This window comes from Stegastes partitus, unplaced genomic scaffold, assembly GCF_000690725.1.
Source record: "Stegastes partitus isolate 25-593 unplaced genomic scaffold, Stegastes_partitus-1.0.2 Scaffold157, whole genome shotgun sequence".
Classification (NCBI taxonomy): Eukaryota; Metazoa; Chordata; class Actinopteri; family Pomacentridae; genus Stegastes; species Stegastes partitus.
In genome coordinates this window covers 76547-95169 of record NW_007577888.1, presented here as the reverse complement: position 1 = coordinate 95169, position 18623 = coordinate 76547, and the positions used below count along the sequence as shown (strand labels likewise).

General features: G+C 40.9%; 1 protein-coding gene across 2 annotated transcripts in view; it reads left to right on the top strand.

Annotated features, from left to right (window-relative positions):
* The window catches only part of dazap1 (DAZ associated protein 1), a 20428-nt gene extending 2379 nt beyond the window's left edge, over window positions 1-18049 (top strand). Inside the window, exons 3-12 of one of the 2 annotated variants that reach the window (XM_008279361.1) lie at window positions 1092-1258; window positions 1791-1856; window positions 3041-3145; window positions 3371-3419; window positions 7552-7634; window positions 10893-11040; window positions 11286-11318; window positions 11932-12081; window positions 12952-13116; window positions 17492-18049. In XM_008279361.1, coding sequence (XP_008277583.1) covers window positions 1092-1258; window positions 1791-1856; window positions 3041-3145; window positions 3371-3419; window positions 7552-7634; window positions 10893-11040; window positions 11286-11318; window positions 11932-12081; window positions 12952-13116; window positions 17492-17664 — 1139 coding nt within the window. In that variant the 3' untranslated portion in view covers window positions 17665-18049. Of the gene's footprint in view, window positions 1-1091; window positions 1259-1790; window positions 1857-3037; window positions 3146-3370; window positions 3420-7551; window positions 7635-10892; window positions 11041-11285; window positions 11319-11931; window positions 12082-12951; window positions 13117-17491 lie in introns of both variants that reach the window. The other variant, XM_008279360.1, reaches the window with a different exon arrangement.
* Window positions 18050-18623: the final 574 nt, after the last annotated feature.

Here is an 18623-nt window from a genome sequence, read left to right as displayed (position 1 = left end):
TGTTGAAGTGTCAGTGTTGGTAAATGTGCATTGTCACCTATAAATAAAGGAAATTACTGAAGTGGACAAGACACAGAACTATATCCCTGCTCTGTTGCAGCTTAGCTTGAATGTCTTAATGGAGTCTGTCATCTTTATATTTTTTACGAAATGATGTCATTGTCAGCGCTCAGCTGCTTGTAGCTGGTTGTCTTGTGTTTGGATTTGCCATTGTGATTTTTAAGACTGTCTCTCTTTAAACATTTTATTCTAACTGATGATTCGCTGTAAATCGCCAACACTGGTGGTGGAGTGGACATCTCATGGTCTACGTTGCATCTGTGTTTACATTCTCCTCTCAGTCGGTCCTAGCCGGAGATGCTCTAGTTTGTCTGAAGCTCTTTACTGGCTCAAGCTTGGTTGGCTATTGTGTAACTTTGTACGAGTGCTTGTCTGTGTTAACAGCACTGTTAACATTAAGATCTGAACCAGAGCGCTGCCTAACTCTGAGCTTGTTTCTGCGGTGATGCCCCAGGGCTTCTCAGCAATGAGAAAAGCAATTACGATAACTCTCTCCAGCGTGACTCCTCATTTGTTCAAACTTGCACGCCTTGCTTGCCTTGCCTCTGTGGGCGTGTGCAGGCATTACAGTTGTTGGTTGTGTGTTTGGTGATATGCAGGATGACAGTGGGTCAGTGTCTCGTTGGCCCTGTAGGAGGTTTTGTGACTTATAGTAATTTTATGCTTTCATATAAATGGTACAATCCTCAAAATTCTGCCACAGCACAATATCAAGGTCACTGAGTAACTTTTAGAGTCCTCTGTGTACTGCTATGGAGTGGTGCTTGTGTGTGTTTTTTTTCCTATTCACACCTGTTTTGGTCCCAGTTACAGTTTTAGAGCAGGTTGAAGTGCTGAAGATATTTTCATAGTATCATTTATCATAATGAAAGCATGAGATATATAAATCCTGACTGCACGTCTTTGTGTTCAGTAGGAAAACCGGCCTGAGTCGAATCTTTCCCGTTTGCAGTATTGCTGTACGGTTCTGTGCTTAATTTTGAGAAGCTCCACTGTTTTGTCTTTGTTTTTTCTGTCTTTCTTTTCTTCAGAGACACTGAGAAACTACTTCTCACAGTATGGGGAAGTAGTAGATTGTGTCATCATGAAGGACAAAACTACAAATCAGTCGCGAGGCTTCGGCTTTGTTAAGTTCAAAGACCCCAATTGTGTACGGACAGTGCTGGAGACAAAGCCACATAATCTTGATGGAAGAAATGTGAGTATTTTAAATCAAAGGACCAGATTGTTAAATCAGCTCGAGTAATCTGCCTGCGCTTTGTGTGAACAATGGGGGGAAAACTTCAAATTGTATTTCATCATCCGCAGCAGTTAGAAGGTATTTGAGGGGAAGGACAGTTTTTCTTTTGTTGTACATGCCTGACGCCAGTCGTACAGATGATGCTTTTTTGCAAAGACTGACATTTGTTTGCTCAACAAGACTTACCTGTTCAAAGTCAAATTAGCAAAACTGGCACTTAGAGTTTGTCTTGTGTGAGATGACAGACAAGAAGCATAGTGTTAGAATCTAGTTACTACTAAATCTTACACACAGTCTGCGTCCTGTGGTTGCCATTTTGTTGTGCTGATAAAGATGCATGAAACTGTACTGACCACATATTTAGGTTGCTGTCAGTACACATGCTGCACTGTTACATGAGCTAAACCAATGATGGATCGAGTGAAGAGCATTTTGAAGGTGCCTTTATTTGAGGCTAATGTCAAACGTTTTTTTCCCTCTTTGTTGTCAGATTGACCCGAAGCCATGCACTCCCAGAGGAATGCAACCTGAAAAGTCTCGAACCAAGGAGGGCTGGGTAAGGAATCTGATTTCTACTGGGGAGGCTAGGCTGGGTGTTTTTTTTTTTGCTGGAATAAGGCTCAGGCCGTCAGTCTCAACGTCCTCTGCTCTTCCTGAGGTTGGACTAGTTTCTTTTGATGGGCCGTTAGGAGACGTTGAGCTTCATTTATAAAAACACTCTGACTTTGACCCAAATTTTTGGATATTGTTTTCTTTCAGAGAGTATTTCTTTCATATTTTTAGGAGATGCGCACAGCCTTCATACCATTGAGAATGCTAGAAATTAGCTCGGGGTTTTGATAAGTCACAAAAGCATTAAAAGAATCTATGATTTCTTTTGACCTCTATATCAGCAGCTGTACAGCCTTCACTTATGTGGGACTGGCATAGAATAAGGTCACATTTTTCCAGGTGTAACAAGAATATCTTATAAAGTTGCCTCTGTCGCCACACACACTAAATGTTGTAATTACATTAGCATGTTTCTGAATGTAAACTTTTTTATTTTTCTTGTAGCGGTCCTCCCTCTCTGATTTAAACTCAGAAAACAAAAGAAGGTTGAAGATGAGTTAGCTGCTGTGGTGCATAGAATTGCTTTCAGTAGTGAGTTTTTTGAAAGGCGGAAATCTCTGCTCCAACTTGGGTAATTTATGGGTCGATCAACAACGCGACCAAACCCCTGCGGACCTATTATAGTCATTTTGTCCCTTTTGGGCAGCAGAGGCTTTAGCTCGCACGTCTTTGCTGTCAATAAAATGTTTTTGTAAGTCACGTATTTGGCTGTAAGCAGACTCTGTGTGTCAGAAGCTTTTATAAATGAGGCCCTTTGCCTACTACTGGCACACTTTTCACTGACTTTAAGTCATGTAGCTGATACAGAATGTTTTACTGAGCAAACAGAAGATGTAATTGTTAAAAATCAGTGTTGTTGTAAGCAGCCTCTTGCCTTTACGGCGCGAGCGCGGTGCACAGAAATGGTGAAATGCTTAGCGGTTGAGAGTAAGTGGAGGAAGCCGTGCTCTCTGATCTGTGGAGACTAGTGTTTGCATTGACATGACATGTTAAGAATTATACCCCAGGGCAAGAGGAGAGCCTAATTTCTTCTGCACTGTCTGAATAGATGATGGCTAACTGGCCCCTTCCCAGAGTGATCCTTTAACAGACATTGAAATCCATACACTCCCTGTTTTTTTTCAGAAGGGCAGCAAAGCCGATAGCAATAAATCAAAGAAGATATTTGTAGGTGGAATCCCCCATAACTGCGGCGAGCCTGAACTCAGGGACTATTTCAATAGATTCGGAGTGGTGAGTATTGCCAAGTACTTAATGCAAGTCAGTTGATATTGTCATTAAGACTGCTTGAATGGATGTGACATTGAACAGGGTCAATACTACAGCATAAAGATTTAGTGGGATGGGATAGGACAATTAATTATTTGTCCAAATTGAGGCAGAATATTTAATTGGAATAAGAAGGGACCCTGCCTGGTTTTCTAAATGGAGCCACTGTTTCCCTTTGTCCCATTCAAGGTCACAGAGGTGGTAATGATCTATGATGCGGAGAAGCAGAGGCCCCGAGGTAAAAGCTGATCCCGTTTTTTTCTCCCCTCTCCATACCTTACCATCTTAAATCTCATGACAAACTATTCTGGCCCAAAGAGAAAAGGCTCATTCTGCTCCAGATATTTAATTCAGTTAAAACACTATAAGCCACGACAAGACATTTGTGTGTGGCAAATACACACAGTGCAACAAAATGCACGTGTTGTTAAATGACACCCGCACAAGGTCACTAAAGTGTGTGTAAGATGGATTAAAAATGACCTTCAGTTTGTATGAAACTGTCCATATAAAAGCCATTGTTTCATGTAATTTTCTCACACAACACAGCAGTAAATATAGTTTTTAAACTACATCTCGGCATGTATTACACGGTCACAGCTGGAAACTGTAAATGTTTTCCAGAGACTGGGCTTTAAATTGCATCGTCCCTCCTGGTACTGTTGGAGTACATGAGTCTCATCCATGTTTCCACTCAGTTACATTTATTGTTTTCACAAAAGATGGCAGTCTTCAGGCTGAGCAAGGAAATAAAAAAACATAGAGAAATAAAAGCCTTTAACTGAACATATTGGTTAAAACACTGAGTGACCTCAAAGGGTCTTCATCAGAATGGAAATGTTAATAATGGTCATTCTCAAGGGCACCTTAAGGCTCTGTGGACTTACCACGCCTCTTTATCAGCTCTCTCTGCTGCGTTATGTTGTTTTGTCTGCAGAGGATTGAAGTTGGAGTAGTTGTGACTGCTGCTTATTATCCCAGTTAATCATGCACGTAGCAGCCCACCAGTATCTAATGTGTCCTCAAAAATAGTCAGGTGCCCACATGCACATTTATTTTAATTATTCCTCACGTTCATATTGACTACTAAGAGATCCCTTCCAGTGTGAGAGAGGAGACAAAATTACACTTTATGTGTATTTACAGTTCATGAGGATGTCATTGGTTAAGTTATGATTAGTTTTTATTTATTTATTTATTATAAAAATCACAATAGCACTGAATGTGAAAGGATCTATTAATGGTGAGTCTGAACAGAAGGAATAAACACCTTCAGCCAAAACTATTAATGTTTAATAGTTTATTGTTGTTGTTTTTTAAAATTTACAACAGACTTGAGAAAGACCATCAGCCATTCCTTTATAGGACAAATCCACCCAATTATTGACATTAACTTGTGATCTATCAAAAATTCGTAGCTCCTTCCTGCTCTTTGTGTTTCTACTGTGGATAATCGGCAATTAGATCAACTAATCGTTCTCCTTAACGGCATTTGACAAAAAGCAAAAATCTGCAATTTAAACCGTCTAAGTTAAAAGAATAAAACTCACTGTATGAATCAGGACGCTAATTGTGCCCACAGCAGCTTTTCATAAAACACAATCTAATTTAGCTACAGGATGCTTTATGTTTCTCCACTAAAATTTCCTGAAGAAAGAAGTTCTTGCAGTTAATTGGAAAGTTATTTAAAAGACGGTCTGGGGAGGAAACCACTTCCCGAAAAGGAGGCAGGTTGCAGGAAAATAGGTGCTCCAAAAAAAAACACAGTACTTAATCACTCCATGCAACTGGCACATTGAGAACAGTTTGAGCATCTTAAGGCGGATTTGTCCTTCAAAGAGGCCAAAATGTTGCAGGTGAATATAGGTTTGTTATCATGAGAACAATGGGATGATTTTTAACAGGTTTTAGGTCCTTTGACACCTCAGAACTTTCTGTAACCTATTTCCTGACTGCAGAAATGATGGACTTTCATGTTTGTCCAGCTCACTCATGTATCATGAGTTTATGACATGTGTCGACACTTTTAGCATGGATGGCCTCGCTGGGAATCAGACCCGTGCCACTGGCAGCGTTGGTGTCACACTCTCCCCACTGATTTACAGTCACAGCTGTTTCATCTGCATTTGTCCTACATAGGAGTGATGCAGCGGCCACTGACCCACAACATGCGTTACTGCTCTTCCTTCAGAAACCATATTCATTCTCTGTTGGGGAAAGAAAACCCAGAATAGTTTGTCATTGGAATTTAACATGACGTACTGCACCAGTAACAGTCATTACATAATCTTTAATAGTATAAACAGTTTCTTTTTACTAAAACCATTAGATGTTCAACATTGGAATAAGTTTTCTTTACCTTGATTTAGCTGTAACTGATACATGTATCTTAAATGGCATAGTATGTGTTTTCCCATATGTAGAAAGTTAAGTATTTTTGTAAGTAAGCCCTTTCTATTTTTCTTTCTTCTGTCCCCCTTTTCCTTGTGAATGGTTTGAATGTGATTAACGGTGTCTCTTAAGATTTGTCTTTTCTCCTTTAGGTTACTGTGCATTGACAGGTAGCACAGAGGTACAGGCCACATGTAAAAACACCTAAATCTTTTACGCCGTCAGCATGGGGTGTACACAAAGCTGCATCAGTTTGCCGACTGGGCTGAGGGATTAGAGATTGTCTGAAACTGGAGAGAAGTAGTTGGTTGAGGCTTTCCATCAGGGTATCGAGATGTGTTAGGGGCAGTTAAAGTTTTCAGTCCTGTGTTCGATGGAGCACCTGATATTAACTTATATCCTCTGAATGGTGGTTATATTATAAACGTAAGATGAAGTTTCATAATAAATCCTGCCCCTTGAAGTAAAAGCCTTGTCTCACAAAAATTAAAGTATGGGATCAGATCATTTTGCTGCATATTATTATAAAATATTAGAAAGTTGTGAAAAATGGTCATCCTGTCCCTGAGCACATTCAAAAACCCAGATATTCAATAAATGTTAGATATTTAAAGTCACAGAAAAGTAAGAAAACAAAGTATTGCTCGTACATGTTCGACCCAGGTGCTTTTTGAAATGTTTGCATAATAAATGACTTCAATGATTACTTGACTATAAAAGTTGTTGCTAATAAATCTTTTGTTGTTTGACGAATCAATCACTAAAAAGTGGTTTCAGCTCCATAAATGTTGAAGTCAAATTATTTCCTAGTTGTGCATGTAGTAGTCAGTCAGCTCACAGTAAGCTGATCGCCGACATTTGATTTCACTAACCAGTCCTTACAACTTCACTTTGAGTGTCACCAAGATATGTCGAACTCTTCAATGTGCCAACTCGGTTTCAAATTTAGGTTAGGGACGGGTCATTGACAGATGTTATTAATAGCGTTAGATCATGAGGCTTGGGAATGTTTGGCAGAGTACAGGAGGTCTCTAAAATCTCGGTTGTCTCGTAGGACATTTAATTGGATTCAGGTTAGGTCCCCAAGTAGAGATGTGCACACAACCCAATTCTGCCACAGCGGAAAGTTAATCAAATTGAAAGTGGATCACTGCAGCGTACAGCCGCTTGGTAACGTTCTAAAGAGTTGTGTTGCAGAGCGTTACATAGAAAAAAGTGCTTTGGTGTAGCCAAAAAGTTGAAGCAAAAGACTTTTTAGACCGTGTTCTCGCTGATGCACTTTGTGTATTCCCCCAAGAAAACTCTTGAGAAAAATTAGCAACTTGTCTGTTTGGGAAAACACTTCTGGCCTATATCTTTGTGTTACTGTTGTGAACAATATTTTAATTGTCCATTTTAGGCTTATCCTGGCTGACTCAAAAGTAAAATACTGAATTTGGGAAAGCTCGGAGAAAGCTTTAGGCATTCTACAGTTTGTGTTTCTCCATATTTTTGTGATGCATTAACAATGGCTGCTGCGAGTGTGTGCTCCACAGCATTATACCAAGGGACAGATCAAGGTGGGGTTTGGATGAAACAGCATGAAGTAACAAAACGTAGTACTGGTTCAATTGGCATCCATCAGTTTCGTGTTCAGTCTTGTCAGAGCGTGGAAAATGGACTTAACTGACTTTCTCTGTGACATTTCACACTAAATCAAGTGCCACACCTGTCATCCTTCATGTTTAAGAGTTAAGCAGTCCATTATTGTTATCTTCACCCAAATATTTCTCTGCACACTAAAGAGAAAAGTTTCCTTTAATCCCCCAGGCGTTAGTCTTGGATTTGTGTTGTTCTGCAAGTCTGCGACATCATCCGAACCCCAGGAGCCTCTTGCTCAGTCTTGACGGATCCTCACTCTGCTGAAGCCCAATACTGTTCTTCATCTTGTGTTGTCACAACCCCCCTGCTACCTTGATTCACTCTTGGTCGTTGGCTAGGTTTTGGATTTATTACTTTCGAGGCCGAACAATCAGTGGACCAGGCTGTCAACATGCATTTTCACGACATCATGGGCAAAAAAGTGTGTAGTTGTAGTTTTATTTTACCCTTAAGATCAAACAGAGGCTTGGGCGATGGAGCGAGATCTACACTATGATGCTGTGTAATTGCTTAAATCTAAGTTTCTGGTGGCTTCCTATTAGCGTGTGCAGCATCATACACGGCACAAATTCAGCCTCTGACATCCTAAAATAATCAGGCTACTAACTTGACTTACTTGTCTTAATTTTTTAATCGCACTACACACTGCTGTCACACCTTATGCTTTCATAGTTTCTAAACGCACTCATCCTTCAATTGCTGTTATATTACAGTTTTTATTGTCGCCCAAGGCTTTGTTTAAACTGACCACTCCTTTAGGATGTCTGAACCGCATTAGATTTTACTTAGTGAATTAACACAACGTATTTTCTGCTTTTCAATGTGCTTAAAATTTAAAAATGGTTGCAAAATATAGAATAAAGTTAAAGATTTCAATCAGAATTTTGCTGAACATAAATCACCTAAAGGATTGGTCCAATCAGTTCTGTTTTTTTTTGTTTTCTGATGTTTTGTTGGCAGGTCACTTACACGTCAACATGTTTTGTTTTGTTTGTTTTTTTTCTTTCTTCTTTTTTCTTTTTGAAACGTTAAAGAAAAAGCTCAACTCAGTGACCTCAGTTGAAGAATCTCCATACTGTGTCTGTCAGCTCTCTGAACAACAAATGAAAGTCTGTCTAAATTCTGCTCAGGATGAGACTTGAGACACACAGTGATATTTGCATATCACTTCGTAGTGTTTGCTTTAACTCAGTGGGCGTACCAGATGGATGGGGTTTACTGCATAAAGTCAATTCAGACAGTGTCAGGTAAGCTGTCCATCCAGGAAAAAACAGGAAAGTCACTGTGGTGTAATATTTAGGCACGCTTTCTAACCTCCTGGCACGCCTCCTATTGTACTATTTTATTCAGCAAACACCACCCACCTGGCACCTCTGCTGAATAAAACCAACGAAAAAGAAAATGCAAGTTCTACTTGGTGCATATGTGGCTGCGATGGGGCCTAATTCTTTAGTTCTAAAGGCGCTTTTAAAGCTTCATTAGCAAACCTCCCCTCCTCCCCGAGAGTCAGTTTGTGTTTAGCAGATTTTAAACCACTCCGCAGATGGATTAAAGGAGACACAGCCTCCCTCTTGCCTCCATGCAGACAGTTGTTAGTTGTGGGCTGGAGAAAATGATCAAAGTCAAACATAGTAGAGCTACATCCACTCAGTCATATCATATCATCACACGTATCCTGTTTCTGTCCTTGATCTTTGCATGGCTGCACGCATGGTTGAAGTATTCGAAGGTCAGTCTGCGATACTCGACACACAAAAGACTTCTGTGTATATTGTGGCACTTAAGTGAGATTTTTAACTTGTATAGACGAGGCTTTGCTCCTTTTTGAGATACTTCAGCGTTTGCTTTCTTGGACGTTTTTCACGGTAAATCTTGATTTTGTGTAAGTGGTGCATTTGTTGTCTATTGAGTCAGTGAGCAAAGTGTTGTGGAGGCTTTTCGTGCTTTTGGTTTCGAGTGGAGACTGATCTGCATTTGGGAAATGATGTGCGACAAAGACCTCCAGCTGAAGTTGTTGCAGCTTATTGTCGGTACCTTAAAGCACCTGATTAACAGGGCACCGTCTTTCTTTTTGTTCTTCACAAGCCACAAGTCAAATTATGCTATTCCCTGCCAATTATGCTTCTCCAGGAAATACCTACCAAGCAGCTCTTTTGTTTCGATCAGGGAATATAAAGGCTTTCCTGAACTGGATTTTTTTTTTCTCTCTTCTTCAAAGATAAGAATAGTAACAGATTTTTATTCAAATTATTACATTAATATGATGAGCCAAGTCCCATTGCCTTGGTAAATGATTCAGCCCAACCTGTATACTCTCCAGTGGTACCTGCTCCCCTTGACTTTGCCCTCGTTTCCAGCAGGAATCAAGGCTCGACTTAATCCATTGTTCTTGACTTGACATTACCTTACGCTGGGACTTGAGGGAGGCTGGGAGATATGAGTTACAAAATTAGAAATTGGAGCACATCAAACTGTGGAACAAATCCCAATTCTGCTGTTGGGGACTGTACAGAAGTCATGGTATCCATCACTCGTAGCTGTGATGCCCACGGGAGAAAGTGCTCAGGTAGCTGCCGGCGGCGGCGAGGCCACTGCCGGAAACATGTGCATGTAATTAGGTCGACAGAGAAGGAAGAGGGGAGGCTGGGGAAGGTGGTAACACCTTAAAGCAGGGAGGAATTTGCGATTCGTTTTCCTCCTGCAAGGTGACCCCAATAACTCAACCCCTCAGTCTATTTCTGGTCGGCTCCCCCTTAGTCTCAGCCTGTTTCTTTGCTCTGGTTAACTGCTGGTAGCTTTGCCTAGTTAGACAAGAAAGTTTTGTTATTGGGGCGCTAAATTTGTACTCGACTCAACGAAACATCAATAAATGGCAGTAAAAAATGACCACACAGTGACGAGAAATGCATGGGTAAAGTAATTATCTGAGCATTAATGAATTAGCAGAGTGACATTTGTGTCGTATAATTAACATCTAAATAATATCAACGAAATCTGGGACACCATGATTGGCAACTGAGGTTTTATTTGTGTCCCTCAGCAGTAATTTGAGATTATATTGGGTTCAAAGCTGCTTGATCTTAAAAAAAAAAATCTTTACCTTTGACACAGTATGAAGATTCAGTTTTAGATTGACTGAAAAGACTGTTCATTTTTACTATCTGCATGTTTACTTTATATTCTGTTAGAACTGAGATACAGATTTCTCTCTACATCCATCCCCCCCCCTAAAACTTATTCCAAATAAAATAAAAATGAGATTCTTTATAAGCGTTAGCTGGAGAAAGGTAAGTCATGACCTTCCATTAGATGTCTTTATCATATATAGGCCAGTTAATACCAAAGAAAGAACAAAATCTATGTTTCTCAGGTACATTTTAACAGGTTGCGACCTTGAAAATTCTATCATTTATTTTTGCTGTCCTGACATGACGATTGTAGAAATTCACCCTTAATAATTAGTACCTGAGACACATAGCTATACAGCTCTTGTGGCTACACAGTAATATACATTGACATAGCTGCCCCACATAAATCAAATAAACATAAAGTGGACGATTTCAAACTGGCCCAAAATGTTGAGCTTAAGCATCAGTGGTAGGACAGGTCTGTCTAGGTGAGGGACTTCATGGACCGTTTGCTGGTGTTGCCAAATGTGCCCTCCTTGTCCTTTGTCCAGGTGGAAGTAAAGAAGGCCGAACCTCGTGACAGCAAAGCTCCTGGCCAGCTTGGCCCCGGCCAGTGGGCACCCAGGGGCATCTTGAGTGCAGCTAATGGTTGGACAGCACAGCCTGCCCAGGGCTGGCAACAGCCTTATGGGCCACAGGGTGAGTGGGAACAGGTCCCAGAGCCGAGCGAGAGAAGCTCCCTGATCAGAGGAAAACCATGTAGCAACTGTTTAAATGTGTTAAATCCTCTGCTTAAACATTAACCTTGCACATGTAGGTCAGCGTTTGCACAGTCAGTGGAAGTCAGTCAGTTTCAGCACTAAACTGTATGAAGTGAACATTTTACATTTGATGCATCAGCATTGTCCTCAGTCTCAACTTCTTTTTTTTCTCTCTTCCTGAAGGAGTGTGGGTGTCAACTACTGGCCAGCCCATAGGTAGGTGTTCGCCCTCCACTTGACAACACACAGGATACATCGCTCTGTTTTTGGCCATTTTTACGAGTTTCTTGTATGTTGTGTAACTGTGAGATTGCAGATAGATGTGTCCTTGCCGTGTGATCATGTGCTTATCTTGAAATGCTTGTGAGACAGAAATGGGCTTGTACTCAGTGTGGCCAATGGGCTGGTGACAGTTAACAGCGCATGTTATCACTGATTCATAATGGCTGAGGCTGCTGATAATTTGCTGCTTGAGACAGATGGCAGCCTTGAATGGATTCCGGCCTCCCTCTGCTATTGGTCAGGCTCGGCTTCATATCACCACCTCCGGGTCAACCTGCAGCGCTCACTGCAGTGTCTGCCCTGTGTACACTCTGAACATACTTTAGCTTCAGATAGTGTTCTGCAACTTCAGTTTTTAAGCAATTTATGTGTTAACTTGGCCTCTTAACCAGCTGTTCAATAAAACGACGACAAATTCAGATTGGTTCTGGTCAAATACATCCGTGCTTGTACCGCTGTATATAATTAGTATTATTGCCTGTGTCCTTCGTTTAAGTCCTGTTAATTTATATTAAAACAACAATAAATGTGTTTTTTTGGGGGGCAGGTGGGTATGGACCTCCATTGACAGCAGGCCGGGGAACCCCCACACAACCTCCGTCGCCCTTCAATGCATTCCTGGTCACGACCCCGGCGGGCAGCTTTGCTGCACCTCAGGGCTACCCTCAGCAGGGTTACAGCACAGCACCTCAGTTTGGTCAGTCATACTAATGTACTCCATCAATACACTTTACATTTGTTTTGACACTATAAAGTGCTGCCAACCAATGCAGTGTATGAGTAAGAGTGATGATGAGAGTTAGGTAGAATTAAAGATGTTTCTGAAAACTGGTTTGTGATTAAGGTCAGAGATAGTTTGTCTATTATTTGGTCAAAAAGTACTATGTTCTTATGTTTAACCTTAGATGTTCTCTTCTTTAGAGTGCAGACAATCTTCTAAGTAATGCTAACATTATATTAGTACTGAAAACAACATAATTTAGCCCAAGGCAGTTTTTTTGTTTTTAGTAAAATGAGTGTGTAAATGTTATGTAAGGTTTTCATAGCAGCTTTGCTGCTGCTGCTGTGTTCAGGGAGGAACATTCATCTTATCAGAGATGGACAGCATGACTAGCAGACACCCAGAATTAGTGAAATGTTGCTAAAAGGACTATGGGGGATTATTCCCTTTAATTATTAAACACTGTTGCAGATGTACCGAGCTAATGTTGTGTAAATCATGGATAAAATTTCAGAAAAAAGAGCAGGAAAGAAGCCCAAAGTAATCTAGTACAAATGTGTTGGCAGACTGGTCACAATTTGATCTGGCAGCTAAATAAAAAATAAAAAAAAAAGACTTGTATTCATTTAACTGAACTTTTATGCATGTAGTAGATATTATGTAGAGAAATGGGATAATACCTGAACTAATAGTGGTTTTTGTCAGAAGGTACAGCTGCCAAGAGCCCTCAGCTGAACTAGGGTCGTCTGGTTTATGGTCTTTGTACACATAAACAGTATGAAGTGATAAAGCAACACTAGGAAAGTATCTTTAGGAAAAAGTCACAGAAACGTTTATCATCAACAGGTTACAGTTTTGGCACACCCCAAGCAGACCAGTATGCTCCACAGGTTCCACCTCCACCCACCACTCCAGGAACCGCACCGATGGGCTTTGCTCCCGCCACCACACCAACTCAGGACTTGAGCAAAGCTCCCACTGGGCAGCCCGACTTCCCTTATAGCCAGTATGGTAAGAGAGCATTGTGCATAAAAAGAAAGTATGCTGCCCCCTTTCTCTCCCATTTGATTTTATTCACCCCTCGGTCCTGCCCATCTCCCTGGATATTTTATTGGGTGCACCTACTGCTCATTTAAGTTCATGACTACGACTCTTAGACAAGCAGGAGCTTGCTCTTGGTACCATTTAGCTTGAACAGCTACACATGCATACATGCTTCCTGCATACATGAACCCCTGTGGCTCTGCCGTGAAGATGCTGCTGAAGTTTCACGATATCCAGGAGTCCTCAGCAGTCTTTTCTGTCAAGTTTTTCCAGCCGGGCTGTGGACTGATAAAAAGATTGGTCGGTCTTGGTAGGTTTGAATTAGATCATCCTGCCTTGCAATGTTTTTTGTTTGTTTGCATTTTATTTCCCTTTGATTTTACAAGGAGAGCAATCTTACACTGACTGACTGTATTAGACATCTGATTTGGTTCAAATACTCCTACCTTCTTACTAATCCCCTCTTTGCCTTCTCCTCCTCCTCCTCTTCCTCCCTGTTAATGACTTTGCTGGCTTCTTTTCCTGGTCTTGGCACGACTGCCACAGAAGAGCACCAGCATGACAATATTTTGCCCATGAAACCTTATTTCTGGAAGTAGGCATGTCCAACCTGCCAAGCTACCTATCAACATTTTCCAACATGCTCATCAGATTATCCCACACCGGAGCTTTGCATGCTTGTCTGCAAACCGTGACCTCTGCCCCGCCCACCCGCCTCGTAGATGCATACAGATGTTGGTTAGACTCCTGTGCAAGTCATTTTGGACTGATGTGTCTGTAGGTTTTTCTTTCTGGTGGGCGTCTTTGTGGTCTTTGAACTGGACTGTTACTGTAGTCTAGCATTACCTTCGGCCTGTGTTGGGCCAGGATAATTATTCCTGGTGAATCTCTACTGAGCTGATAAACTGTTGGCCAAATTTCAGTCTGCATTCAGAGACTTGAAAATGAGACATTTCTTCAAGCCGCTTCACATTTACCTGAAAATTATGATTATTACTTTGTATGCTTTAAGACAATTAAGGGTTAGCTTCAGTGACGTACTCTTACTCATGCAAGTTCAAGAGCCTGAGATCATGCTCAGAGGAAGACTGTGAACACCAACCAGCATCCATGGGAGAGGAACAATAATTGTCTTCATTCAACATTCAGCCATGTAAGCACAAAGTCAGATAACAGTCAGATGTTCATTCAGAAGCTTCATCCAGTTTTGTTTCTTTTTTGCTGGCTGGTATTTTTGTTTTGACTTGGCTTACAGCTGCTTCAAACTGCTGAATCTACATTTAAAGCAGCCATGTGATCTCTGTCAGGCGTGACAGGTGTCCATCGTGTTCAGTGTTTCCTGCTTGTGCTTATCTTCCATCCAGCTTTTTGCTTTCAGTGTCCGCTGCCTATTCAGGCTCTTAGTTCGGTTATCAGTCCGTAGAAACAACGCGGCCTCGCAGCGGTTTTGTGAAATGAGCAGAAAATGTGGTGCTGATGACAAAGCCACAAAATGATTTAAGACAATAGCAGGCACTGGATGTAACGCTTTATGTGGGTAAACTTAGCGAATGGGTGAGATTAGACTAAATAAGTTTGATTTTGGTCAAAGTTATGTTTGACTTATGAGGAGTTAGACAGTTTAAAAAGGTTAGACTCGGGACCAAGCCAGTGGTTTTGCATGTAAATTCATTAATGTTTAATTTACAGACATTATTTTGCGATGCATACTATATATATTTCAAGTTGTGACCGACCACTTTGAACACGATTTGCTGTGAACCTTGAATCCGATTCCTAACAGGAGATTTTTTATTTGAATGGTCCAAACTCCTTATTGGAGCATTCGAGAACACGGTCACATCTGAAATTTGAGAGTTGACGGCTGAGAAACACCGTGTTTTAGTGCACAAAGTATTTTCTCTTGAGGTATGTCCATGTTTGTCATTCAGATTTTAAACTGTCCTTTAGTCCATCACTAAGAAGAATTCTCTGAGCACTCATGTAGATATCATCTTGCACAGAAAACTGTAATTTAAGTATCCAAACAAGACAAACCAAAATGTAAAAAGTGCACTCAACAGTAGCTCAGAGAAAGATCAACAGCACACTGTCCATCTGAAGCAAGTTTCCCATTGATCCCAGTCATATTTTCTATGCAAAACCACTGTGTTTTTTCCCCCCCTGCTTCTTCTCGGAACTTTTTTTGGGTGGGACGACAGATTTCCCACGTGACCTGCATCTTAGAAAAATGCACATTTCACAAAATTCACGAGACCAGGCTGGCATGATAAAAGAGTCAGGCGTGCTAGCAGATAGGCCACACTCACCGAAAAGTAACGCCTCTCCGAGCCAAGCGCAGACCCAGTAAATGAGTATAAATGTACAGCTCTGTTAGCTCAGTAAGGGGGGAACTATGTAAAGTAGTTGGCCAGCAGTATCTGGGTTCAGTCAACCTGGTCTCCTCATCTCCCTGATAGGCTTGGGTAACTACCCTCAGGACCCCTCTGCCTACGGACCAACGCGTCCTTCTCACAGTTATGGTCAGGATGAGCAGGGAGGATATAGTGCAGGTAGGTGCCAGCATCGTCTTCTCCAACCACAAAAGAAGCATTTGTTCAGTCCTGTAGTGTTTATAGAGCTGCAACCTGGTTCTTTGCCTCCTTTCTTTTGCTCTTCGTTTAGTATTTTGCATGTACATTTTGCATGTACATACAAATTACTGTGTGTACTCTTGTATAGTAAGACCCAGCTATCGCCTGTCTCGCAGCTGAGTGGATTTGAAAGAAATTTACATTGAAATTTGGCAAACTGGGCTCTCGGCGTGTCACTTCCCTCAGCAGCTGTAGCTTTACTATACCAAGACCAACCATGTCCTCATTTTTTTTGTTCACTCTCTCTGTCCGCATTGCTTTGCTGATTGTAAAAGGATGATCTAATTGTCAGAAAATTTGTTCATGGTTCAGTTGTCTCTATGCATCAGCAGTCCATTCACCCGTTGTTTTTTCCCCCCCATGTACTGTCTCCACATTATAGCTAAAGGGGTGAGAAAGGAGAGAAGATTTAAAGGAGGCCACAATACCAGTAAATTTCTATTTCCCTCAGTTCCTTGTGTCTGACAGTCCTGTTGGGACCGCTTCCTGTCCTACAGATATAAAGAAATGTGTTCTCTGATTTTCCCCGTTTTCTTTCTCTTTTCTCTCTTGTCTTTCCATTCCAGTTGTGTATAACTTGCTGTAAAACAGTATTTATCGGTAACATTTATATCTTCACTCTCGTGTTGACTGGATGTTACCAGGGCAGGAAAATAACCAGTCACCCGGAAGATTCTGGAAAGATCTGGCCAGCCATTTGGAAACAACTCCTTCAGTCTTTTCACTTTAAAAGGCCCTTTGGCTTAGACAGGGGCTACTGAATTTTGGGTTACACCAGCTATTTCTGCAGGCAGATTAGTTTCCTACCCTGGAAGTCAGTGCGGTTCGCTCATGTGTTTGCAGGGAGATGGTGCCATCCAGTGTATTAGCAGAGGAGCATTATGTATGCTAGGCTAATCATTCAAGACATTGTTTTCCTCAATGAAGCCAGCTTCAGAAATATTTCCTAAATTCAGCTTCGTTTTGGTTTTGGTAAATTTTAGCACACAGTTTTTGAGATAAAGGGAAGTATCGCAGTAATTTAATCTAATGGAAAAATCCTTTTTAAAAAACTGCTATTAGCAGCAACGCATCTACAGTTCTAACCCTATTTTGTTGTTTGGCGTGTGATCCATCAGCTTTATTCAAATTAAATTATATCTGCTTTGCACAAAAGTAAACACAATTTAGAGTCCTTCATACAGAAATGCAATGAAGATAGAATAGAATATAGAATATGTCTTTATTGTCATCGTAACGTACAACGAAAATCAAGTGCAAACCTGAATCAATGGGAAAATAAAAGGGACTAAATGGGGGAAAACAAACAACAATTAAAGAAAAATCAAATCAAAGTGAAACATATATCTTGGAAAGACTTACAGTAGCACTCTGCTGAGCCTTTCTACTTAATAATCTATGATCTATCTGAGGTTATCTGGCAACACCCACTGTAGAGTTTCACTGGTAACAGAAAATGTTCAACAGATAAACACTAACAGGCTGAGTGTTAAATAGGTGCTGAGACAAAATGTTCAAATTTGAAATATGAAGGCCGTTTGATTATAATAGCAGCTGCATCGGACACAGTTTAGGGTCAGAGGTGGATTTTGTCCCAACATAACCACTGTCAGTGAACCTTTAGAAGAGTAAGGCTCCTCGAATCACGCTGTGGTGACCCAGAAATTAACACCCTCCTCTTTCCGGCTCTCTCCTGTCGTCCACCTCAGGGTACGGACAGGACCTGACAGCCTTCGGCCACAGCTTCGCAGACCCCAGCCAGCCCACGGCCTCGTACGGCGCCCCGACAGCACAGCCCGCCGCCGCTCCCCAGCCCACCGCCAGCGCGTTTGGCAGAGGGCAGAACCACAACGTACAGGGCTTCCACCCGTATCGGCGCTGACCACCCCTGGGCAGGGCCGCCGTGTAAAGTTCAGAAACAAAAAAAACGACAAAAAAAAGAAGTCAGGGAAATGTGTGTTCTTGCTAAAAAGAAAAAAAAAAAAAAAAAGCAAAACTGGAGTTCTGGATTGTTCTTGAGGAATGTTGAATGCACACAGTTTGTGAGACAGAAACCTTTGTGATAGCAGGGATTCCAGTACATTTAAAAGGGGTGTAAAGAAACCCAGGGGTTTTTTTTTTCTTTTTTTCGTTTTTTTTCCTTGGTTTTTTTTGCATAACTTAAGGAACATTCAGCAGAAAGAAGCTTTTATCCCCCACCCCCCAAACCCATGTTTTATAGTAGAACTAAACTACTTTGCAATAATTTTGATTGTCTGGTCAAACACTAGCACAGAGACTATATGTAAAGAGACTTGCATATAAATATGTATATTTATGGTGGACACAAATGAAAACAGGGTCTCAAGTTTCCTCAGCTTTAAATTATAGGGAAAAAATGTTTTTATTTTTCATTTGGTGAATTTTGTTTACTTTCTGAGCCTTTAAAGTTTGTTTAAAATGGAGATTATGAATATATATATATTATACACAAACTGTGCAATTTTTTAAAAAGAGAATTTTGTACTATAAATGTACACTTTGCTTGTTTTTTTATTTAAAGATGTAGACTTCCCTCAGGTGGCTGTTTTGGGTGCATTTTTTTGCACTTATGCAAAAAGAAAAAAAAAAAGGACAAATTATTACAAAAATAAATGTTTTAAGGATAAAATGCTCGTCCTTCATCTCCAGTGTATTTGCATCTCGTGTTTCTGTGGAAGTGCTGCAGAAAAGGGCTGAAACAACAGAGCAATGACGAAGCAATAGCATATTCATTGACCATCGATTATTCATTCTGTCATTCTTTTTAACAGGATTTCTAATATCAGGATTTGCTGGTATTCTTTGTTTTATGTCTGTTTA